General features: G+C 45.7%; 1 protein-coding gene across 1 annotated transcript in view; it reads left to right on the top strand.

Annotated features, from left to right (window-relative positions):
- The first annotated feature begins 329 nt into the window (after nt 1–329).
- The window catches only part of TMCC3 (transmembrane and coiled-coil domain family 3), a 112,154-nt gene continuing 87,448 nt past the window's right edge, over nt 330–25,035 (top strand). The window contains exon 1 of the mRNA XM_075342443.1: nt 330–546. Within this exon, the coding sequence (XP_075198558.1) occupies nt 469–546 (78 nt within the window). The 5' untranslated portion in view covers nt 330–468. The remainder of the gene's footprint in view (nt 547–25,035) is intronic.

The raw sequence follows: 25,035 nt of genomic DNA, 5'->3' as shown, positions 1-25,035 counted from the left end.
CACCAAATACTCAGATTTTGCACATGGCCTTAGGCTGCCTTCATCACTTTAAATACATTACTGTGAATTATTATTATTATGTAAAACATCCTAATTCAATGCATCTGTCTCTCTGATTAGGTAGAAATACTGTAGCACCCCATCACGTGGATCTGATCGCGATATACAGGCAGATTTCAGGCTTTATGAGACTCTGGGGAGCTGACATTACAGCCAGTGTGCACAGGACAAGCAATACTCTGCCTGGAGTGCTGTGCACAGAACTCTCTCCAGCAGTGAAGGGGTGCAGCATGCAGGGGGCGTGTCCGATCCACCCCGGTACACACGGACGTCCCCGTAGCGAGCACACAGCACACGGCGCAGAGCAGCGAGCTCCGTGTCCGCGGGTGCACCGGCTATGTGCCAGGCAGCGTGCCCGCTCTAACGGCCAGCAGCATTCCTCCTGGGCAGGGGACTCACACAGGCACCATGCCGGGCAGCGACACCGGGATAGCCGTGGACAGGACGTACTCTGACCCGGAGCGGCACCAGAGGACCAAGACCAGGGTGAGTGAGAGGTCTGCTGAGGGCAGGCGGGCAGCCCGGGGGACTGCAGGTCCCAGCATGCCTGCCTCCTGCCACAGCTGGGAATTGTAGTCCTCCGGGAGTCAGATATATTGCACGCAGCCTAATGTCAGTATGGTGTGTGTGTATATATACAATGTGTATGTATGTGAAAATATTTGTTCATGTACGGTGTGTATGTGAAAATGTGTGTAAATTATATACAGTGTGTTTTATCGATCTCACAAATTGGAGGTGTTCACTTCTCCATTGATCAACTGTAGTGCACAATACATGGCAGGCAGATCAGTGTAAGTCTATAAACCCATGCCTGTGCGTATACAGTACATACACACACATAATGTGTGCAAGTATACGCACAGGCATGGGTTTATAGATGTACACTGATCTGACAACTGTGTGTGTGTGTATGTAATATATATATATATATATATATATATATATATATATATATATTACACACATGACTCATCCTACACCTTATATGTCACCCAGTCTTTTTGTGACGTGTTTGTGGCCACAGTTCTCCCTCGGAGGGTCATGTACTGACCCACTTGAGACCTTCCCGCAGCCGAGGCTCATACTGTATTATCCCCGTGTTGTGAGACTCCCTTTACATAGTCTCCGGAGGTATGACTTGCCTCCCAATGTATGGCACACATGAGAACAGAGATAACAGCAATCTGGTGTTTCTAGATTATATTGTGACAAAGTTGCTATGTGCAGATGTGCCCATGCCTGGCACACTATAGTGTGTGGGCACATACTAAATCCAGGCAATCTCTATAAGGCCTGCCCTATCTGCCACCATTCTTGTACAGATATTCTGCAGATTTTTCCCATTTCAGCTGAATGCGGGAGGTTTTTTTTGTCAGAATGTAAAATATTTGGTTGTTTATTGAGAATTGTGTTAGAAGGAATAGCAATTGTCAAATATGTGATGTCCAACACTTAGAAATGTAGTGGGCTTCATCTTGGAGGTTGTGTGGTTGACCAATGACTTTAATTAGCCCACTATGCGGATAGTATGGTGCGGGTCTTTTTGATGCCACTTCCATTGTGTTGTAGTTTGGCAGTGGCAGAACTTTGCCCCTAATACCAATGTCCATTACCCATGGTAGGTGCAGCTTATCCGTGCACCAGTGATGGACCTATATTACTTGGTATTACTTTTAATTACATTGTAATGGGACCATTATGCTTTATTGCTTGTTGTGGTGTATAACCGATCTACTCGTACAGATGCCTAAGCCAAGCCCTGCTTCCTCATCCAGCGATAATGGACTACGCCGGTCACCCAAATGACTTAGGAACTCTGCCACATCAGGGAAACCATGCCTGTCATCTATGTTAGAAACATAACGGTAGAGATTTATTAGGATTGGCATCCCGCACCCGGGTAGAGTCAGAATGTGCGTGTGCCAGGTGCACGACTAATCTGGAATATGATATACTCAGTAATGCCCGTTGTCCAAACAGAAAACTCACAGCTGGTGAGACGTGAAAGCTACACCCTATATAGCAACACAAACTCCAATTGTGCTTTGTGTAGTCATGGTTAGGCGGTATTCATTACGATCCACTGATGGTTGATATGATTTCATTAAACATATCTTCATAAAAAATGTGTGATGGAAGTTCCCATTGCATTCAGCACTTATGTTAGTGTATGGAGTTTTCTGAATCCCCTAATAACATATTTAGCCGTAATAACTGAACTCCACTTATGTCATACTCATTGGCTCCATTAAAGTATTCAGCTTTGGATTCTATTTGTGCTCCTTTTTGGCAATGTATGTTATCAGCGTTCAGACTGTAGCCCTGACATTGAATGCAATGTGAACAGCCCCTCAATTGGGAAGACGATGATTGGATTGTTCTATTATCTCTTAATTCAGCAGAACTGTGCATCTATGGGAGAATACCTCTGTAATACAACATCTTATAGATCAGGCCAAAGGTCTCAGTAAGATGCTGGAGAATGTAGGGCTCCATAGAATTGGCTACAAACATCAAGGAGGCTTAATATGGAGTTGAAGACTGGGGCTACAAGGTCACCCTGTAACCTAAGGCCATGTGCACACGCTAAGTATTTGGTGAGGTTTTTTTACATCATTATTTGTACTCAAAATCAGGAGCGGGTGAATAATACAGAAGTGGTGCCCGTGTTTCTATTACACTTTTTTCTTCTGACTGTCCCACTCCTGGTTTTGGCTATAATACTGCGGTAAAAATCTCCCCAAACACTCAACATGGCCTAAGCGACACACTGCAACACTGGATGTAATGATTTCCCATGGGGTTGCATTGTGAAAAAGATTTGCATATGTCTCCAAATGTGTTTTTTGTCTCTGATTACAAGTCATGCGCAACATATCTGCCATGGTTTTCTATTTTCTATGTAATGAATGCGACTTGGGTGTGAATTATGCCACTTGGCTATTTTTTCCCGGCTCCTCTTCCTCTCCTCTTCCCCTTACGGTCGGGGTTCCTCAGGGTTCAGTGCTAGGCCTTCTCCTTTTCTCTCTATACACTGCCCCTATTGGACAAATGATCAGCAGATTTGGTTTCCAGAACCATCTCTATGCTGATGACAGCCAACTGTACACATCTTCTCCTGACATCACCCCTGCATTATTACAAAATACTACCGATTGTCTGTCCGCTGTCTCCAACATCATGTCCTCTCTCTATCTAAAACTGAACCTGTCAAAAACTGAACTTCTCCTGTTTCCTCCCTCCCCCAATCTTCCGAAACCCAATATTCCCATTTCTGTGTGTGGCTCGACCATTACGCCCCAGCAGCACGCCCGCTGTCTGGGGGTTATATTTGACTCCGATCTCTCATTCACTTGCTCGTTCTTGTCAATTCCACCTCAAAAACATCTCTAGAATTCGTTTTTTTTCTTACCGTTGACTCTGCAAACACCCTTACTGTCGCTCTCATTCATTATTAAATTATTATATATTATTACTTTGCCATTTTATGTTCAGCAAAATCGCAGCTCTAAATAGGTTGCAGAAATGTTTTGTCTATCATAGAATTTAAGTTGCACAATTTGTTGCTGTGTAGTCAAAGCCTAAGGCCGGGAGTCACACAAGGGTATATTCTATCGTGAAAGAATTGGGTGTGATATGCTAATGACCCTCGACTTAGACTCTGCTAGGAGCGTGATCCCAGTGTCATTATACAGTGATCTAATTCTCCCACTTGCGAGAATCAGAGCACAGGTGAGGAGAAGGTGGAAAACTTAAAGGGAACCTGTCAGGTGCAATATACACCCTGAGCCATGAACAGTTCTGGCTGCATATTGCTAATCCCTGTCTAACCGCCCCTGTATACACTAGCATAGATAAAGAGATCTTTAGAAAAAGTATTTCTAATAATCTTTTATCATATGCTAATGAGCGCAGGGACTAGTCGCAAGGGCGTTACTTCACATGGCTAGTCAGCCCCCTTAGCATGTAAGCACGTCTTTCTGGGCGTACTAACATGCTTATGAATGCGCAGCTTCAGAAGTATGGTCTCGCTTACCTCTCGGCTGCCACGACTGGTTTTTAGCTCAGTGAGCATGATCAGAAGCAGGGCCGGCGTCAGCACCCGGCAAACCCGGGCAAATGCCGGGGCCCTGGAGAGCCGGGGGGGCCCACTCGGCCTCATCAGTTCTCCTGTCCCTTGGCCGGGGCCCACTCGCCTTTACAGTGCTGCGGTCCCTGGCCGAGTTCCGGGGACCGCAGTCCTCGGCAGCAATCTGCGGCGCCGTCACTTTAAGGCGCGCAGACATCCTGGTTTGAATTTCATCTGTGGGCGGAGCTACCGCCTTCTCAGTCCCACAGATGAAGGAGGCGAGCTTCTGTCCGGCGCTGTGTGGGCCCCCTCTCCACCGTGACCTAATCGGGTAAGTGCCCTCCCCGCCTCCCCATTATGGGCCCCGGTGAGCTGCTTCTAACCCCCCAGATGTATGCCCTGGCCCCTGCCAATCCCCCCCGCCGATTCCGCGGGTGCTGTACACACCGAGCCGCGGGTGTGGGCCCCGCCGAGCCGCGGGTGCTGCCGCGGGTGCTGTACCCACCGAGCCGCGGGTGTGGGCCCCGCCGAGCCGCGGGTGCTGCCGCGGGTGCTGTCCCCGCCGAGCCGCGGGTGTGGGCCCCGCCGAGCCGCGGGTGCTGCCGCGGGTGCTGTCCCCGCCGAGCCGCGGGTGTGGGCCCCGCCGAGCCGCGGGTGCTGCCGCGGGTGCTGTCCCCGCCGAGCCGCGGGTGTGGGCCCCGCCGAGCCGCGGGTGTGGGCCCCGCCGAGCCGCGGGTGCTGTCCCCGCCGAGCCGCGGGTGCTGCCGCGGGTGCTGTCCCTGCCGAGCCGCGGGTGTGGGCCCCACAGAGCAGCAGAGTTGTGTGCATTTGTCTGAATGTAGCAGAGTTGTATGTGTTTGTCTGTATGTAGCAGAGTTGTATGTGTTTGTCTGTATGTAGTAGAGTTGTATGTGTTTGTCTGTATGTAGTAGAGTTGTGTGTTTGTCTGTATGTAGCAGAGTTGTGTATGTGTTTGTCTGTATGTAGCAGAGTTGTGTATGTGTTTGTCTGTATGTAGCAGAGTTGTGTATGTGTTTGTCTGTATGTAGCAGAGTTGTGTATGTGTTTGTCTGTATGTAGCAGAGTTGTGTGTGTTTGTCTGTATGTAGCAGAGTTGTGTGTGTTTGTCTGTATGTAGCAGAGTTGTGTGTGTTTGTCTGTATGTAGCAGAGTTGTGTGTGTTTGTCTGTATGTAGCAGAGTTGTGTATGTGTTTGTCTGTATGTAGCAGAGTTGTATGTGTTTGTCTATATGTAGCAGAGTTGTATGTGTTTGTCTGTATGTAGCAGAGTTGTGTGTTTGTCTGTATGTAGTAGAGTTGTGTGTGTTTGTCTGTATGTAGCAGAGTTGTGTGTTTGTCTGTATGTAGTAGAGTTGTGTGTGTTTGTCTGTATGTAGCAGAGTTGTGTGTTTGTCTGTATGTAGCAGAGTTGTGTATGTGTTTGTCTGTATGTAGCAGAGTTGTGTGTGTTTGTCTGTATGTAGCAGAGTTGTGTGTGTTTGTCTGTATGTAGCAGAGTTGTGTGTGTTTGTCTGTATGTAGCAGAGTTGTGTATGTGTTTGTCTGTATGTAGCAGAGTTGTATGTGTTTGTCTATATGTAGCAGAGTTGTATGTGTTTGTCTGTATGTAGCAGAGTTGTGTGTTTGTCTGTATGTAGTAGAGTTGTGTGTGTTTGTCTGTATGTAGCAGAGTTGTGTGTTTGTCTGTATGTAGTAGAGTTGTGTGTGTTTGTCTGTATGTAGCAGAGTTGTGTGTTTGTCTGTATGTAGCAGAGTTGTGTATGTGTTTGTCTGTATGTAGCAGAGTTGTGTATGTGTTTGTCTGTATGTAGCAGAGTTGTGTGTGTTTGTCTGTATGTAGCAGAGTTGTGTGTGTTTGTCTGTATGTAGCAGAGTTGTATGTGTTTGTCTGTATGTAGCAGAGTTGTATGTGTTTGTCTATATGTAGCAGAGTTGTATGTGTTTGTCTGTATGTAGCAGAGTTGTGTGTGTTTGTATGTAGCAGAGTTGTGTGTGTTTGTATGTAGCAGAGTTGTGTGTGTTTGTCTGTATGTAGCAGAGTTGTGTGTGTTTGTCTGTATGTAGCAGAGTTGTGTATGTGTTTGTCTGTATGTAGCAGAGTTGTGTGTGTTTGTCTGTATGTAGCAGAGTTGTGTGTGTTTGTCTGTATGTAGCAGAGTTGTGTGTGTTTGTATGTAGCAGAGTTGTGTGTGTGTTTGTCTGTACGTAGCAGAGTTGTGTGTGTTTGTCTGTATGTAGCAGAGTTGTGTGTGTTTGTATGTAGTAGAGTTGTATGTGTTTGTCTGTATGTAGCAGAGTTGTATGTGTTTGTCTGTATGTAGCAGAGTTGTATGTGTTTGTCTGTATGTAGTAGAGTTGTGTGTGTTTGTCTGTATGTAGCAGAGTTGTGTATGTGTTTGTCTGTATGTAGCAGAGTTGTGTATGTGTTTGTCTGTATGTAGCAGCGTTGTGTGTGTTTGTCTGTATGTAGCAGAGTTGTGTATGTGTTTGTCTGTATGTAGCAGCGTTGTGTGTGTTTGTCTGTATGTAGCAGAGTTGTGTATGTGTTTGTCTGTATGTAGCAGAGTTGTGTATGTGTTTGTCTGTATGTAGCAGAGTTGTATGTGTTTGTATGTAGCAGAGTTGTGTGTTTGTCTGTATGTAGCAGAGTTGTGTGTGTTTGTCTGTATGTAGCAGAGTTGTATGTGTTTGTCTGTATGTAGCAGAGTTGTGTGTGTTTGTATGTAGCAGAGTTGTGTGTGTTTGTATGTAGCAGAGTTGTGTGTGTTTGTCTGTATGTAGCAGAGTTGTGTGTGTTTGTCTGTATGTAGCAGAGTTGTGTATGTGTTTGTCTGTATGTAGCAGAGTTGTGTATGTGTTTGTCTGTATGTAGCAGAGTTGTGTGTGTTTGTCTGTATGTAGCAGAGTTGTGTGTGTTTGTCTGTATGTAGCAGAGTTGTATGTGTTTGTATGTAGCAGAGTTGTGTGTGTTTGTCTGTATGTAGCAGAGTTGTGTGTGTTTGTCTGTTTGTAGCAGAGTTGTGTGTGTATGTCTGTATGTAGCAGAGTTGTGTGTGTATGTCTGTATGTAGCAGAGTTGTGTGTGTATGTCTGTATGTAGCAGAGTTGTGTGTGTTTGTCTGTATGTAGCAGAGTTGTGTGTGTTTGTCTGTATGTAGCAGAGTTGTGTGTGTTTGTCTGTATGTAGCAGAGTTGTGTGTGTTTGTCTGTCTGTAGCAGAGTTGTGTGTGTGTGTGTGTCTGTCTGTATGCAGCAGACTTGTGTTTGTGTGTGTGTGTGTCTGTCTGTAAGTGTATATGACTGTATAGATTTGTCTGTTTATATGTATTTTTGTGAGTTTGTCTTTAAATATGTATATGTACGTGTTCGTATCGGTGTCTGTGTGTGGATGGGGCCCACTGGGACTCTTCCGCCCGGGGCCCACAAAAACCTGGAGCCGGCCCTGATCAGAAGTCCCGGACTTCCAGTCATGCGTACTATGAAGCTGGGTGTATGCGTCCCGGCTTCAAACTGGTGTAGTGCTCGTGACTAGTGATGAGCGAGTACTAAAAAGCTCGGGTGCTCGAGGCTCGGGCCGTGCATCCCAAGATACTCGTGTACTCGGCCCGAGCACCGAGCCCAATGTTATCCTATGGGGGACCCGAGTATTATTCTGAAATGACCACCGGCAGCATGTAGAAACCATAAAACTGTAAATTTAAAAAAAAAACGTGCGTGTGTGTGTAAGCGTGCATATATATATACACGCGGAGTGGAGTGCGGGAGGGGCCGTAGCCGAGCGGGGAAGTGTCGGGCTAAAGGCACGGTCATGCTGTGAGGGCCGGCCAATCACTGCAATTCCACAACAGGGCTGTGGCATTGCAGTGGTCTGCCAGCCAATCCCTGCATAAGGGCTGGCTCTCAAAAGAGCGCCAACATGAAGACCACGAGTACAGCACGAGTATTGCGAGATTACTCGGTCCCCGCCGAGTAGCCCGAGTACAGTGATACTCGTGCGAGTACCGAGTAGTAACAAGCATACTCGCTCATCACTACTCGTGACCAGAAGTCCGGAGTTGTTCTGATCTTGCGCACTGAGTCGAAAACCAACGGTGGCAGCAGAGGTGAGCACAAACATGCCTCTGACACTGCGCATTCATTAGCGTGTTAGCATACCCACAGGGACGTGCTTACATGCTAAGGGGTCCGACAAGGAAACTAACCGCCCTGCGCTCATTAGCATATGATAAAAGATCTTTAGGAATACTTTTTCTAAAGATCCCTTTATCTATGCTCCTAGATGCAGTGATCAGCAATATGCACCCAGAACTGCTCGTGGTTCTGGGTGCACATTGCACCTGACAGGTTCCCTTTAATTTCTCAATTACCTTTTTCTGTGTATATCTGACTGCACTCTGTTGCCATCAGTGCAGTCTGATGTTTAGCACATGCCCATAGATGAATATGGTTGTGCGCCATCCGATAGGCGCTATTTTCAACATGCAATGATTTATTATTCTCATGCCAAATCGCCATGAGATAAAAGCGCTAGTCGCCTCTTCCCCATAGTATAATATTGGAAGGAATGCTATCAGGTAGCACTTGTCTGTGTTATATGCTCGTTTGAGTGAGCCCTAAAACTTTCCTAAGATTTTGATGGCAGGGTCGGCATCAGTAATGAGGGTGCTCTAGTGTCCCAGGCCAGTTGGATCTGATAATGGAGCAGGACATATAGTGGCAGGTTCTCTTAGCCTTTGGGTACATTTGGATGATGTAGCCCAATCTGATAAGAACTCTGGTTATTATCGCTCCATCCCATTCCCAAGTGATTGATACCAAGAATGTATTGTGGTGTAGCTGTTTACTCTCCAATATAAGTAGGTCCATTGTTCGGCTAATATTACCTCTCCTAGTAACTAGACCTGGGGATTGTATCTGTGGCAACATATTTTGTATCCAGGCTCAATGCTGTCAGGAAGGTGGAATTTATTTATCAAATACAAATATGTTTGTAGAGTGGCATGCCCCATTATTATATAAGTTCTGGGGGAAATCTGGACATTTGGTGGAATTACAAAGTCTTGAGTCACACTGAGTGCCAAGTGGTGTGCAGCCTGTCAGCTGCTCCGCAGGGCTCGGAGCTGTCTCAACATGCTGACATTTTCTTTTCCATCCTAACCTGCATATCTACAGAGCCACATACTCCAGCAGTGAATGGGAAATGTTGTGAATAGACTTGAAACCGTATTGCCCTGGAGTGAGGCTTGCTTCTATTTTCCAGGAACTCGCTAGTCTTTCCTGTGCTTTAGGGGGTTGTGTTCAATTCCTTATCTCTGCACCGCCCAGGTCATTCACGTTCCCTATAGTGTTTTTCAATTCTTCCCAGTCTGCCTGAAACAGAATATTGTAACATTATATAACAGACCCTCCCTTCATTCTGTCTCTTACATTTTTATTTTTTTGTTATCAAAGCACAAAAGTGTTTTGATTTTACAGACAAGGACATGTAATTCTAACTCCTTGGGGCCTCTTGCAGCAATAACCTCTTCTGGGAGAGCTTTCTACAAGATTGGGAATTTTTGCCTATGCATGCAGAAAAGCATTTGACAGATCAGACACTGATGTTGGACATAGGGCCGGCTCACAATCTTTAGTTTATCCCAAGGATGTTCATTGTAATTGAAGACATGGCTCGGTGTGGTCAGTTAAGTTCTTCCAAACCAAAGTTACCCACCCGCGCCTTTATGGACTTGGTCTGTGTACTGGGGCACGGTCATGGTGGAACAGAAAATGGCCGCCTCCAAATGGAGGCATAAAATTTTCCTAGATTTTTTTTTTTTTTTTTTTTTTTGTATGCTGGGCCAATAAGATTTTCTGTCACTGGAGCTAAGAGCCCTAAGCCAACCTGAAATGCATCCCCCATAGCATTATTCCTCTGCCACCATCTTTAAAGTTTATGCAAAGCAGTCAGGCAGATAACCTTCTCTCGTAAACTTAGTTCTAATTGATTTGCGGAACCCGGTCCAGCAGCCATGTTTTCAATCTCTGGCCACTGGATGGCAGCCCTGAGACCCATCGCTTACCTTCAAGCATCTGTAGCTCTTTTAATTTGTAAACTAGTGAATTGCTGAGGTGGATTATGCATAAAATTGCCAGCACTTTTTTGGTTCAAGACCTGCAGAGTTCCAAACCTCCCATGGCATTAATATCAGAGTGAAAACTCTGCTTAAGGCCTAAGACACACGGCATGAAAATCAGAGCGAGTGGAATGCGATGAAACATCACATTCCACTCGGACCAATATTACTCTATGGGGCAGCACACATGAGTGATTATTTTCTCAGCCCTAAATGAACCGAGAAAACAGTCGCAGCATGTTGCAGGTGCAATGTGATCCTTTCTCTCGCACCCATTCAAGTCTATGGGGTGAGAGAAACATCGCCCTGCACTCGCATTATACCGGTGTAATGCGAGTGTAGAGCGAGAATGGCAATAGCCTGCTATGGCGAAAAGGAGATAAATCCCTCCCTCCCCCTCCGCAGCTCCGACCCTCCCCTTCTAAGTGCGCCCCCCCCCCCCGCTCGCTGCTGTGGTCGGACCTCAGTCGCAATGACAGTCGCATGACACTCAGCTCGCCAGCGTGAGTAGTATCATGCGTTGATCGCAGTAGTCCCCGTGTGGCCCCGGTCTTAAATCACCAAGCATGCTCCTAAGTGGCAGCTGGATTGATATAAAGCATGCCGCGACTTAACTGTTGAAAGGTGTTCACATGTGCCTCATGTCACAATGATGATAGCGTGGTAATCAAAAGAGCCATGGATGCCAGCAGGTGGAGGCGGATCTCATGACTTCTGTCTAGCCGCCATAGACCTGGCTGCTGGACTGGGCCCTGCGAATCGATTCATACTAATTCTATTCCTCTGGCATTCACCAGTTCCAGACCTGTCAACTTAAACCGCCAGGTAGAGAAGTGTGAATAGTCGCTCCACAGAATAGCTTCACATTGCTGCAGGGTCAAGTAGTTTGTACAACTCCATCTGACGCGTTGCATTGTGCCTGATGTAAGGCTTGTATGAAATGGTTCGGCCCTGGAATCTAATATTCTGCATCCCTGGCACAGCACAAAGCTAATGTTGATGCCAGAGGTGGTTTGATACTGTACAGACATTGGAAATGCAGAGAGTTGGTGACATCTCTTCTCCATACTCTGATGCTCAGTAGGGTCTATTTATTTGGTTTGCTTCTTTGCGGCTGAGTCGCTGCAGTTCCTAAATTTTTCCAATAATAACACTCATATTTGATGGTGTAATATTTAGGATTGAAGTGGCAAATCAGTGGCCATACTTGAATTCAGCAAGCTCCTTAGAATGGACCATAAAAGCAGATTGTACCTGCGGTAATGGGGTTGAATGAATAACCTGAATTTAATGATTAAGAGGTGTCGCAATACTTTTGTCTTTAGCTGTGTAGTCATCCTGGGGCTTTAGGTTGTGCGCCCATGTGTGTGCGCTCTTCACAGCAGCGTTACGTCACTGCATGTCCGCTTCAGAGCGCAGCTGAAAAGCTCCGTTCTGAAACTTTGTTGACTGCAGAATTTGTGCGCTCTGGATGCTGCCTCTCCCTATACAGAATGGAGACAGCATCCAAAGCGCACGAAAGAAGTGACATGTTGCTTTTTAGCACACAGCGATTCGGCAGCATGCAAATCCCTGCATTCTAAAACGCCACATGCGCATGGATTAGGCACAATCTTCATAGATTGTGCAGGGGACGCAGGACGCATGCAGTTACGCTGCGGTGCAGAACGCAGCGTAACTGCATGCAATATGCACACGTGGGCACATAGCTTTACGTCGCAGCAGCCATGTGCCATTGTTGTCTTTACACTTTTTCTGTATGTTTTTGTAGGTGAAAAAGTGGTTTCCCTTTTTAAGATGAAATAATTGTGCAATGCAAAGGCCACAGTATCACAAGTATCTGTAACATGTGAAAGCCGCCTTGGGCTTCACTGAAGTGTCGGTGGTTTTCATGTACTCAAATGGTACATGTGTCATCAGTTGTGTTTTTTGTTATGTATGGATAAATAAATTACACATTTTCTCTTATCCTATGCAGTATTGAACACGGACAGCATATTGATGGCATCAGTGTTTTTTCACAGATGTGTATTGGTACTTTTCATCCATACGCCGGAAAAAAACTGGACATGTCTCCCGCGATTTTTCAAGTGATGTCGTTGGGGTCACGGTATTTATGACGCACATCCGGCCGCTTTAGTGATGTCGTTGCGTGTGACACCTATGAGCAACTTTGAATCGTTGCAAAAATGTTCAAAATCTCTAATCGGTGACATGGGGGTCCATTCCCAATTATCGTTGCTGCTGTAGGTACGATGTAGTTCGTCGCTCCTGCGGCAGCACACATCGCTACGTGTGACACTGCAGGAACGAGGATCCTCAGCTTACCTGCGTCCGCCGGCTATGCGGAAGGAAGGAGGTGGGCAGGATGTTCCGGCCACTCATCTCTGCCCCTCTGCTTCTATTGGGCGCCCACTTAGTAACGTCACTGTGACGCCGAACGAACCGCCCCCTTAGAAAGGAGACGGATCGCCGGCCAGAGCGACGTCGCTAGGCAGGTAAGTAGTGTGACGGGTCTGAGCGATATTGTGCGCCATGGGCAGCGATTTTGCCTGTGTCGCACAACCGATGGGAGCGGGCATGCACGCTAGCGATATCTGTAACTAGATCGCAGCGTGTAAAGCGGCCTTTAGGCTATGATCACATGTTGGGGTTTTTTCTGCAGCCAAAACCTGATTTCTTGGCAGTAACAAAAGCACAAAACAAAAAACTGCTTCCAAAAAGGTGGGTTTGGTGTGTAATTTATCTACAGTATGTTTAATTAAAGTTAAATTCACCACAAAAGCAGCAAAAACGCAGCTGTTGTGTTTTTACCCTTTCTCATTGCTTTCATTGGTGAAAAAATGCTGAAAGAACTGGCATATAGAAATGCATCAGTTTTCCATTTCCGTCAGGGGAAATAAAGTGGGTGTGCATGGGATTTCTGGCATCTCATAGGTTTGTGTGGTACTGTTAAAGGCAGCTTTTAATTTTCCTAAAACTGGATGAAAAAACACAGCAAAAAGGCAGCGTGATTATACTGTATTTCGGGCACCAAGCCAACTGTCCTATCAATGTTGCTGAGAAGGTGAAGTCAGAGAGTCTTTCACTATCTCTGTTCTATGGACTTCGGATGAAGCAGCACTTTGCCTGACCGCCAATTCAGTGAAGTTCTTTTCTCTGTGCTTTTTCCATGTAGAGGAGGGAGTACTTGGGAATCCCATTCTTATCAGTGTGGCCCCAGTGATCAAACACTTATTGCCTATAACCTCATATTCTCAAAACAGGTAGTACATTCAATTATAGGATACACCATTTGAATTCTTCTTTTTACATCAATCTGCCTCTGCTTGTTGAAAATATGAAACTCCACTATACTTACTATACTTGCCCTCCGCAGGTCCACTGCTGCTTCTGGTCTTAGAAAAGCTACAAAGTGAGTTCGATATGTTCAACGCGTTCAAGCTAAATTAGATTTAAAAAAATAAATATTTATATATATTCCTAGAAAACTTTAAAACCTTAAGGCTATGTGCCCATGGGACAACGTACCCGTAGATTTTGCCGCGGATTTATCTGGATTTTCCAGATAAATCCGCAGGTTTACGCAAGTATTGACACTCCCCATGTTATCTTACAGCATTTGGGGAGTGCTGTATCAATGGTGCGGTGTGTGTGGCTGCGGAAAATGCTGTGGATTTCCTGCAGCCTCACGTAACTGCATGTCAATTATTCATGCGGAAATATCTGCGTATGTCCCGCCTTTCCATTATGGAGATAGAGGCCGGGACGTCCGCAGGTAAGTCACACGAATGTCCGCAGGTTTATCGCAACAAAAATGCTCAAATCCCACAACAATGGATATATGCGTATTCCGAGCAGCAGCTGCGGTAAAGCTGCGGACAAACCTGTGGCAAAGTCCGCGGGTAAGTTGCCCCGTGGGCACATAGCCTTAAAGTTTTGACAGCTGCAAACATTTGTAGCATAACATATACTTGGTAAATGTAAGTGTGTGGGTTTTTTTTGTCCATTTATTCCTAACAATAATATTGTAATTGTGCCTGCAGTTCTGCTAACCCTATCGCTAGTTCTACCTATGACCAAGGTCACATTTGGTGTTGGTGGTCCAGAATAATCTGTGCAAATGCCTCCCAATACCCTATTGTTATATTTGTTCAGAGGAACTATACTCCATGTAGGACTCTGATTAGTGTTCAGCTCCCCGGTGTATGGTGGAGTCAGGAGAGATGGCTGTTATTCAGCCAACCACTCTGTAATGTGTATGGTGGCCCTAAGTGCACACAGGAAGGAAAAACGTGAGGGTTGTGCAGGTAATACACGGTGGGTACAATTATTAGACATGAGTGTATTTCTACCAGATCATAATTTTTATGCAGATTGTTTAACTCCCAAGCTGTGTAAAAAAAAAAAAAAAAAAAAAAAAAAAAAAAAAAGAGCTTTATGGGATGAAGCAGGTCAGGTGATGTGTAATAATGGAGGGTGAGGCCTAAGGATCTCAACATCCTTTATCACTGTGTGTACAATTATTACAATGCTTGGTTTACTCAGCAGAAAAACAGAAATTTAACTAACTCTGAAAAGTAAAAAATTAAGTCTTAGGCTATGTGCGCACGTTGCGTACAAGCCCTGCAGATATTTCTGCAGCGATCTGAAGAGCACATGTGCGCTTTAGATCGCTGCAGAAATGTCCGTAGAGAAAAAAAAAAAAAGCCGATTCCATGCGCTCTGCCCCCAGCTCCTGCCATAGACAGAGCAGGAGCTGCCGGCAAAGCGCAGGAAAGAAGTGACATGTCACTTCTTTTTGCGCAGCGCTTCGGCAGTAGCCGAAGCGCTGCGCTCTTAGACGCCACGTGCGCACGGCCCCTGCACAATCTCCATAGACTGTGCAGGGGACGCAGGACGCATGCAGTTACGCTGCGCTACAAAGCGCAGCGTAACTGCATGTTTTTACGCGACGTGCGCACATAGCCTTATAGAGGATAATGCAACAGTATTGACATTGCTAAAATATTGTGGGTTAATCACAGAACCAGAAAAAGGGTCAGGAAAAAGTGTTGAGATGCACATTAACTGCCAAAGATTTGAGAAGAACGAAATGTGCTACCAGGAAGCCATTATCCTCCAGTGCTGTCATATTCCAGAAATGTGAACTGCCTGCAGTCCCCAGAAGTACAAGGTGTTCAGTGCTCAAAGACCTGGCCAAGGTAAGGAAGGCAGAAACCTGACCACCACCGAACAAGAAACAAACACATCAGGACTGTGCCAAGAAATATCTAATGTCAGATTTTTCAAAGGTTTTATGGAGTGATGATATGAGACTGACTCTTGACAAACCAGATCGATGGGACCATGACTGAACAGTAATGCACATAGACCTCCAATTCCACTCAGACGCCAGTAAGGTGGAGATGGGGAACTGCTATGGGCTGGTGTTACTAAAGATGAGCTTGATGGACTCCCAAACCTGATGCCAGTTTTAGAAGACACTTTCTTCAAGCAGGGATATAGGGGATAAAGTCTGCATCTTTCAAGAAAACCATGTTTGTGTGAGCATTGTCCTGAAAAAAAAAAAAATATATCAATCGCATGCACTGAGGTCTGTGTAGTGCCCCTGTGGTCATACTACTAAGATCTGCAACATGGTTCCTGGAGTCCTAGCTCTGGCTAAACCCACAAACACCTAATACACTCACACACCACCCTGGACCACAAGAGGGCAGTATCAGAGGGTTGGCCGTCCTATGGTGTAAAGCCTGCCCAGGAAGTGGAGGTTGTCTAGGAGGTGTAAATCCAACCCTAATGGAGTGAGGTTCCTAGAGGGAAGGGGAGGAGTTGGTGGGTGGAAGAGAGGAGTCCAGACTGAGTGAGGAGAAGGAGGGAGGAGGACACCCGGCTGGGTGTCAGGTCTTGGAGCGAGGCCTGAGGATCGATCGCACGATGCCCAGAGGAGAGGCAGCTTGCTGCGGGGTATGCAAGGGACTCTGACAGAGCTGTGCAAGAGAAGTGTATTGATCAATGCGATTGCTAAATATCTCCTTTTTCCTAATATTCATAGCAGGTATGCAATTCATTATTCACATGTTCAAATTAGCAAGTAGCATTTTTCATTGTATATTCCAATATTTTTCCATATGCTTGAGGCATTATACCATTATCTATGTTTGATGTGCAGCCTTATCCTTTGTATAGTATGTATTTTTTGGCTTGCACTCATAATATATATATTAGTGCTCACTTCAGTTATCCTATTCAGTTATATGTAGTTTTTTTTTTTTTCTGAATGTGAACACAGCTCCGCCCCTTTCGGCCATGTTTTTTCCATCTCCTATATAAGAAAGTCCTTAGTTACCCCTCTCCACCCACAGCAGTTTTTAATTGCAATGAGATGACACACAGTTAGGGTCACAGAGCTAGGGACCCCAATATAGAGATATGCCTTGACGAGGCTTTGGGGCTCAGTTACATTGATCAATGCGATTGCTAAATATCTCCTTTTTCCTAATATTCATAGCAGGTATGCAATTCATTATTCACATGTTCAAATTAGCAAGTAGCATTTTTCATTGTATATTCCAATATTTTTCCATATGCTTGAGGCATTATACCATTATCTATGTTTGATGTGCAGCCTTATCCTTTGTATAGCCAGGCTACACGGACAGAGCTGGGACAAAGGGAACCAGGAATCTGTCCCCAGCACCAGGGGTGTGTGAGTAAATATCAGTAAAGACTCCCTGTTTCAATCGGACTTTGCCTGCATGCATTCCTTTCAGCCTGCACCTCATCCAGCACCTAGAGGACACTGGGGTTCACCCCTACCTGTGGAAGGGGTCAACACACTCGCTGCTGATTCCATCAGCCCCAGTCCCTCACAAGCAGCAGCGCCAGCATGTATTCCCTTGCCGCACTACCGCAGGTGGCGTCACGAACATTAACTTTGTTATACCTTGTAAATAGCCCCTGCCATTTCATTAAGCGTCCGCCAATACCCGGGTCCGGGGACCCTCGAGCCACAGTAATCCTGGATCCGAGCAGCTCTGCTGCCCCGGGGCGCGACATGTCCACTTCTTGTCCAGCTAATAAAGGCCTTAAAGATGAAAGAATAATGACGTGGCCCCTTTCTCACCCGCTTGGACCATTCTTAAGTGGGACATTTATTTTGAAGAAAAACAATCACTTTTTTATCAGTGAAAAAATGCGGCAAATACACTGAAAGAATTGATATGTTGGCTGCATAAGATTTCTTAAACCTTTTGCTGGTTCTGTAAAGTACAGCTTTTAATTTGCATAAAAAAGCTGCATGTGAATATAGCCTTATTGAACTAAATCATGGGTATATTGGTCACTGATACTGTACTTTTGAAATGTCAATTTCTTTTTGTAAATGTTGAATTTGGGTATTAACAGATGAAAATAGCTGAGATGTGATAATGGTTTTTTTTTTTTTTTTTTAGTTTTTTTTCATTTAGTTGTGTAATAATTCTTCACATAGCTATTCTCATAAAACAGACAAATACCGTATTTTTCGGACTATAAGACGTACCGGACCATAAGACGCACCCTGGTTTTAGAGAAGGAAAATGGGAAAATAACATTTTAAGCTATAAAACGGGGTCATAACACACTGTTATTGGGCGATGGTCTGCTGCTGACACTATTATGGGGGGTAATGTTCCCAAATTCTCTACTAAGGTACCCCATCCTGGTAATGATCCTCGTGTGTATGTGTATGTATGTATGTATGTATGTATGTATGTGTGTGTGTATATATAATATATATATATATATATATATATATATATATATATATATATATATATATATATATATATATATATATATATATATATTAAATGTGTATGTATATATTATAATTAGAAGGTGGCCCGATTCTACGCATCGGGTATTCTAGAATTTACGTATTGTGTAGTTCATGTATGATTTTTGTTATAGAGATAGATATATAGATGTTGTTGTGTGTAGTTACCAAGTGTTTGTGTAGGGCGCTGTACATGTTCTGGGTGTGGCGGCCGGGGGGTGAGAGCGGTGTTGTATGTGTGTTGCGTTGTTTGTGGAGCGCTGTGTGTCTGTCGCGTTATGTGTGTGTGTGTGTGTGTTGCGCGCTTTGTGTGTGTGTGGTGTGTTTTGGGGGGAGGTATGTTTTGTGCAATGTGTGTGTTGTGCGGTATGTGCGTATATTTATGTATGCCGCGGTGTTTGTGTGTTGGGTGTTCTGTGTGTGCAGCGTTGCCTGTGTATGGCGGTGTTTGTGGTTCCCTGTGTTTGTGTGTGTGTGTTGGGGGGAGGTGTGCACCTCCCATCGTGTGCTGCGCATTCCCCATCGTGCTCCATCCCCCATGCTGCGCACCCGCCATCGTGCTGCATCCGCCATGCTGCGCACTCCCCATCGTGCTACATCCGCCATGCTGCGCACTCCCCATCGTGCTACATCCGCCATGCTGCGCACTCCCCATCGTGCTACATCCGCCATGCTGCGCACTCCCCATCGTGCTACATCCGCCATGCTGCGCACTCCCCATCGTGCTACATCCGCCATGCTGCGCACTCCCCATCGTGCTACATCCGCCATGCTGTGCACTCCCCATCGTGCTACATCCTCCATGCTGCGCACTCCCCATCGTGCTACATCCTCCATGCTGCGCACTCCCCATCGTGCTACATCCTCCATGCTGCGCACTCCCCATCGTGCTACATCCCCCCATGCTGCGCACCCCATCGTGCTACATTCCCCATGCTGCGCACCCCATCGTGCTACATCCCCCATGCTATAATAGTTCTCCTATTATACTCAGAGAGTCCCCCCAGGACTGTAATAGGAGGAGTAGTCCTGGGGGGAGAGGAGTATAATGCCGGCTCCCTGCACATGTGTACCGGGAGCCGGTGTACACTGGTAACTATGATACACATCGGGTAACCAAGGGACCTTAGTTACCCGATGTGTATAATGGTTACCAGCGTTCACGGGCTCCGTCAAGATCCCAGCATCGCAAGGTTATGTCTGGCGCTGCTGGAATCGTGACGGAGCCGGTGTAGAAGCAAGCGATATCCCAGGATGTTGTGAGTGTGTGGATGTGATGTGTGAGGTGTGTGTGTGTGAGAGTGAGTGTGATCTGATGTGTGTGTGTGTGTGTGTACTCACCTGGGAGTCGGAGCTCCGTGTCAGTTGGGCCAGAGCGAGCGTGCATTGCGTGAGGAGGGCGGGGCCTGCAAAGAGCCGGGGCGAGAGGCCAATCCGTGTGGGGGGGGCGGGGCCATGGCAAGCCCAGCGGCCAATCAGCTTTGTGTCACCGTAAGGACACAATTTTGGGGCATGACAGACAGACAGACAGACAGACAGACAGACAGACAGACAGACAGACAGACAGACAGACAGACAGACAGACAGACAGACAGACAGACAGACACAATTATATATAATATATATATATATATATGTGTCTCCCTCATCCTGGTATAGCCCAATCTTGCTATATACCCCCATCATCCTGCTCATATACCCCCATCATCCTGCTATGTCCTGCATCCTGTGGCACACAAAAAAATAAACGTTTACACTCACCTTTCCTTGCTCCACGCAGCGTCGCTCCTCCTCCTGTCTGCCGGCAGCGCTGTGTTGAGCCGGCCACGATCTCTGCAGCATCGCGATGTCCTCCTGTCTGCCGGCGCGACTATGTGGACACATGTTCACAGCGATGATGTCATCGCTGTGAGCACCGCTAGTTTCCATACAGCCGCGGCCGGCAGACAGGAGGAGATCGCGGTGCTGCAGGGGAACGGGTGAGTACATTGATTCACTGCACCCCGCGCTGATGATGATGATGTACGGGGTGCAGTGAATACAGCCGCACTCCAGGCTGTAGTTGCCAGGGATGATCACGCGAGCTGGCTGTTTACTATGCACGCGTCCCCGCCCATCACCACGCCCACCTGTAGCGCGGGCTTCAGCGCTGAGAGATGGGCGGGAGGATGGGTGTGCATATGGAATGAGCGGGCCCACATGGTCACGGCAGGCGCTGCTGCAGCCTGCTCATGCCCCCGATGACCCGCTCCACGCAGCACCCTCATTCCCCGCAGCCCTATATTCAGACCATAAGACGCACCCCCCACTTCCCCCAACATTTGGTGGGAAAAAAGTGCGTCTTATGGTCCGAAAAATACGGTACTTTTCCTTTTCTTAAATATTCAGGTTTTTTAACTTTTTTTTTTGGCTTGACTGAGAGCTAAGTAAATTGTATAATAAAATGATCATCAAAATTACAAATTGCCTAATAAATGTGCACACAGAGCAATATTATAGCAGACGGTGATGTTTTAACAATTCTCATTTAAATACTGCAGAACTGCATCGGAATATCTGTCTCTGGTCAATGTATGTTGCGGATTTTCTTTTCAGATTTTAGCCTTTTTAATTTGGCGGGTGTTAAAGGGAATCTGTCAGCAGGTTTTTGCTACCTCATCTGAGAGCAGCAAGATGTATGGAAAAGAGACCCTGAGTTCAACTATGTATCACATAGATTAGTGGGTGCAGCCGTTTTGACACAAGCCAAGATTTTAGATTTTGTATGTAACAGTCCAGAGGGCTATCCTGCTCACACCAGGCTTTTAGTGTACATTTATACAGAAGCTGCTAATCACAGAAGGGAGCAGAGTAGGACTACAGCTCATAGCTGCTCAGACCCACTAATAAGGCTAAGAAACTTAAACTAAAATTGCAGGTAAACAAAAACATACTTTGAGACAAGAGACACAGGGCTGAGTTCTCGGTTTTAACTCTTACAGCACATGTTGTCTTCACAGTAGATTGCAGAAACCTAAATCAGTAGCACATATATTTTCTGTGATTTATTTTGTATATTTCGAGGCCTGTCCTTCTGTGCACCACAGATTTAGATTGACACTTAAACTATAAAAAAAAGTCACGCAAAAGTCCAGAATAGTGAATATAGCTGAATTTTACACATTTTATTTCTGCAACTGAAAGCACATACATCATTCACATGTCGGTGAATTTGATAATCTGCGTCAGATCCACGGTTAAGGCCCGTTTCACACGTCAGTGAAAAACAGACGTTCTTCACTGACGTGTAAAACACGCACATGTCCCTCCGTGTGCCGTGATTCACGGCACACGTGGGTTGTCTAAGTGCAATCCGGGCTCCGTTCTCCGTGGTCCGTGATTGCACATATAGATTAACTCACCTGTGCCCGCTCCTGCTTTCCATGGTGCTGAATGCTCCCGCGGTTCAGCATCGGGCAGCTGCTTCTGGGTCGGCTGTGTCGTGCATTCATGAATATGCACGACAGTAATGAGCCGGCTCAGAAGCAGCAGACAGAACAGGCTGCAGAGAATGCGGCTGAAGCCGGGTGAGTAAAAATGATTTTTATTTTATATGCACGTTTTTTTCTGGCACGTGTTTCACGGATCACACCACTGCGTGGTCCGTGGAACATCAGTGATGCCAGAATAAAATGGACATGTCTCCGTGCAGCAATCACGGACACGCGGGTACGCCGCACGGAGACAAGGTCAGTGAAAAATCACTGACGTGTGAGCAGACCCATTCATTATAATGGGTCTGCGTATGTCAGTGATTCTGGTACGTAAAAAAAAAAAAAAGCACAAACGTCCCAGAATCACTGACGTGTGAAAGGGGCCTTTGTGAAATAGGTCTGTATTTGGATGTGAAGTTTGGTATGGATGTCACATCTTAAATTACAAAATATATAGTGTGTGTTTGTAACATACATATTGTAAGGCCGGGGCCACACTGGGCACTAGTGCGATGCTCGCATGACACTCTGCTCACACTTGGCATTACAGCAGGAGCCGAGTATCATGCTAGTATCCCTGCGACTGCGGTCCGACTGTGCGAGCGGACCTCAGCTGCGAGGGGCGGTCCGGCTCTCAGGAGGGGCGGGCTGGCACGGAGGAGGAGAGTGAGGGATTTATCTCCCTCTCTCCTCCGTAGCCGGCTATTGCGATTCTCGCTCTGCATGCGCGGTACACCGGTGTACCGCGAGTGCAGTGCGATTTTTCTCTCGTCCCATTCACTTGAATGGGTGCGAGAGAAATGAGTCTCGCATTATAATCGCAGTATGCTGCGATTGTTTTCTCGGTCCGATTAGGGCTGAGAAAATAATCGCTCATGTGCGCTGACACAAAGGCTAATATTGGTGCGAGGGGAATGCGATGTTTTATCGCACTCCACTCGCACCGACTTTCTCGCCGTGTAGCTTAGGCCTTACTGTGAAAACTGGCTGCATTTACTACACTATCAAGTATACAGTAGTTAACACGGCTGAGAAGACACATGTTCAAGTGATCTATGGATAAAAAGGGAATGGAGTGTATGTACAACAATAGTGCATGATCCAGTCCACCCCAAAAGAGCTGATCCCAATTGTAGATCCACTGGATCCAAATATATAATGTTGTGAGTGTAGCCTGTTTTTATGGAACCAGGGATAACTGGACTGCTTGTAAATTTTATGGTTGGTGTTTATGCATGTGGTTTAATAGAGCATATTTTAGACTTGGCCACAATTCATTAAGATTGGTGTTTTGTATGCCTGTTGCAATGGGGACGTACAGTAAAGGGATATCAAAAGATGGGATTTATCAAATTTTATCAGTAGCGTACGCTTTCAATTTTGATGCACTTCCCATCTTGGCAGAGTGAGTTAAAAGTGGAGTGTAATAGGCCATGTGCCCACGGGAGAAAATACCTGCGGATTTTGCTGCGGAAAACCTGTGGATTTTCTAGATTTTTCAGATAAATCCGCTGGTTTGCGCAAGTACAGACACTCCCCATGTTATCCTATGGGATTTGGGAAGTGCTGTTTCAATTCTGCATAATTTGCACCTGCGGAAAATGCTGCGGATTTCCCGCAGCCACAAAGAACTGCATATCAATTATTCATGCGGATTTCCTGCCTTTCTACTATGGAGATACAGGGGGGGAATTCCACAGGAATAACGCTCGAATTCCGCAGGTTTTCTGCAACAATTCTGCATGAAATCCGCAGCAATGGATAGCTGTGGATTCCGGGGAGCTGCAGGGTGACCCTGCGGAAATAGGTACATTTTCTCATGGACATATGGCCTGAAAGACAAATATCGCTAGATTTCTATGCAACCCTGCGTTGTGCACAAATGTATCAACTTTTCAAAGTGTCACTCTTTGATAGATTGGGGGTCTCAGAATCCACTGTTAATACGGCAGCATTAGGTCAGACCAAAGGTTACTACAGCAAGCTCTAACTGTGCCAGAATAGGGAGGTAAGGTATCCGGTGACAATTATACTGTGGTAATGTATGGGGTGATACCTTATCTTCTGTCAATTTTGTTTTGTCTAGGGTCACGTGGGTGACAGATCGTTGTATTGATGGCAAATTGCTTTATTTTCCCCAGTTTAATCTCTAAGGATTTTTCAACATCATTGGATAAGTAAAGGTTCAATAAGCTGACCCCCCCTGCCAGTGCTGCCCACGTGACTATATGAATAATAAACATTATTGGAATTTAGAAGCCTTTTCTCTGTTACAACATAGATCCTTAGAAATGTTACAGGTGAATAATCTCTCGTTCTTCCATGCGATATGCAGGATGTGGTGAATACTCATGCTCTGTCATCCAGTCTCCATATCATAGGTACAGAATGCTTGTCAAGATCCCTGTAGATTATAATAGGTTTACGCGGTGATTGGATTCTGCTAGCCGATGTGCCATTATCCCTCTGACTACATTGCACCATTTTATGATGTTGCCAGAGCGACAGGAAAACCCTCCATTGTTTCTTCTTGTTTTATATGTGAATGTCTGGTGAAGATTCGTCCGGCTGCTTCCCTATCCGATGTTACGTCTGCAACTTCAAACCTAAAATAGTGTTGCCCTGGCATTGTCTCCAACATAACCCTAGATTTCTATTAGCGTTTCCTTTCATTCAGGGTCAAATCTGTAATCGGGATCTTGCTGAATTTATAGCAACCTGCAGATTTGCAGGCTAGACTGAGTCAGCCAGGCTTCTTATAGATAAGTGCCTAATGAGTCAGAATATAGAAAATGATCTGCGGCTGGTACGAGCACAGAAATACAGGTACAAGAATAGAGATGTGAGCTAGCCTGCCAGTGTGCAACGTTGTAGAGTTTATCACAACGTATCAAAGAGTAAGCCCTGAGATATGATATGGCTGAAAACAAGGTATACATCTGGCCTCATTCCATTCATTCCATACATGCTCTACCCCACGCATTTCAGATGTTTCATATTATACAATTGCAATTGCTGTTAGTCAGGAAAGCTAATGTGCAGTGGGTTAATTCCAATTACTGCAAAGAATGTCACATGCGCTATATTGACTGACTATAGCCATATATACCTACAGATTAATGTAGTTATTTGATTTATGGCTTCTTAACCTTCTTAGACCTCCATGTCATGGGTGGTGCTAATGTATTGTAATTCATTTTAAACTCTCCAAAAGTTGACCGGATGTTGCCATGAGTATAGAAAAAATACCATGAATTATTGATTATATACACACAAGACGTATCGGTGGACTATCTTTCCATCTAGGGCCGATAGCGGAGATGGGGATCGGGTAGTAAAATTTCAAGTCCTCGATCCTTGTTCTCTGAATAAAGAAAAGCCACAAAGCAGATTTCTTCACCACAGTTATCAATTTAATCTGTATTACAGCTATGTCTTTACTTTACATTGCAAAATCGAACCGCACAACCTGTG

This window comes from Anomaloglossus baeobatrachus, chromosome 4, assembly GCF_048569485.1.
Source record: "Anomaloglossus baeobatrachus isolate aAnoBae1 chromosome 4, aAnoBae1.hap1, whole genome shotgun sequence".
NCBI classification, from domain to species: domain Eukaryota; kingdom Metazoa; phylum Chordata; class Amphibia; order Anura; family Aromobatidae; genus Anomaloglossus; species Anomaloglossus baeobatrachus.
The sequence above is the reverse complement of the archived record's forward strand: the minus strand, read 5'-3'. Positions and strand labels throughout refer to the sequence as shown.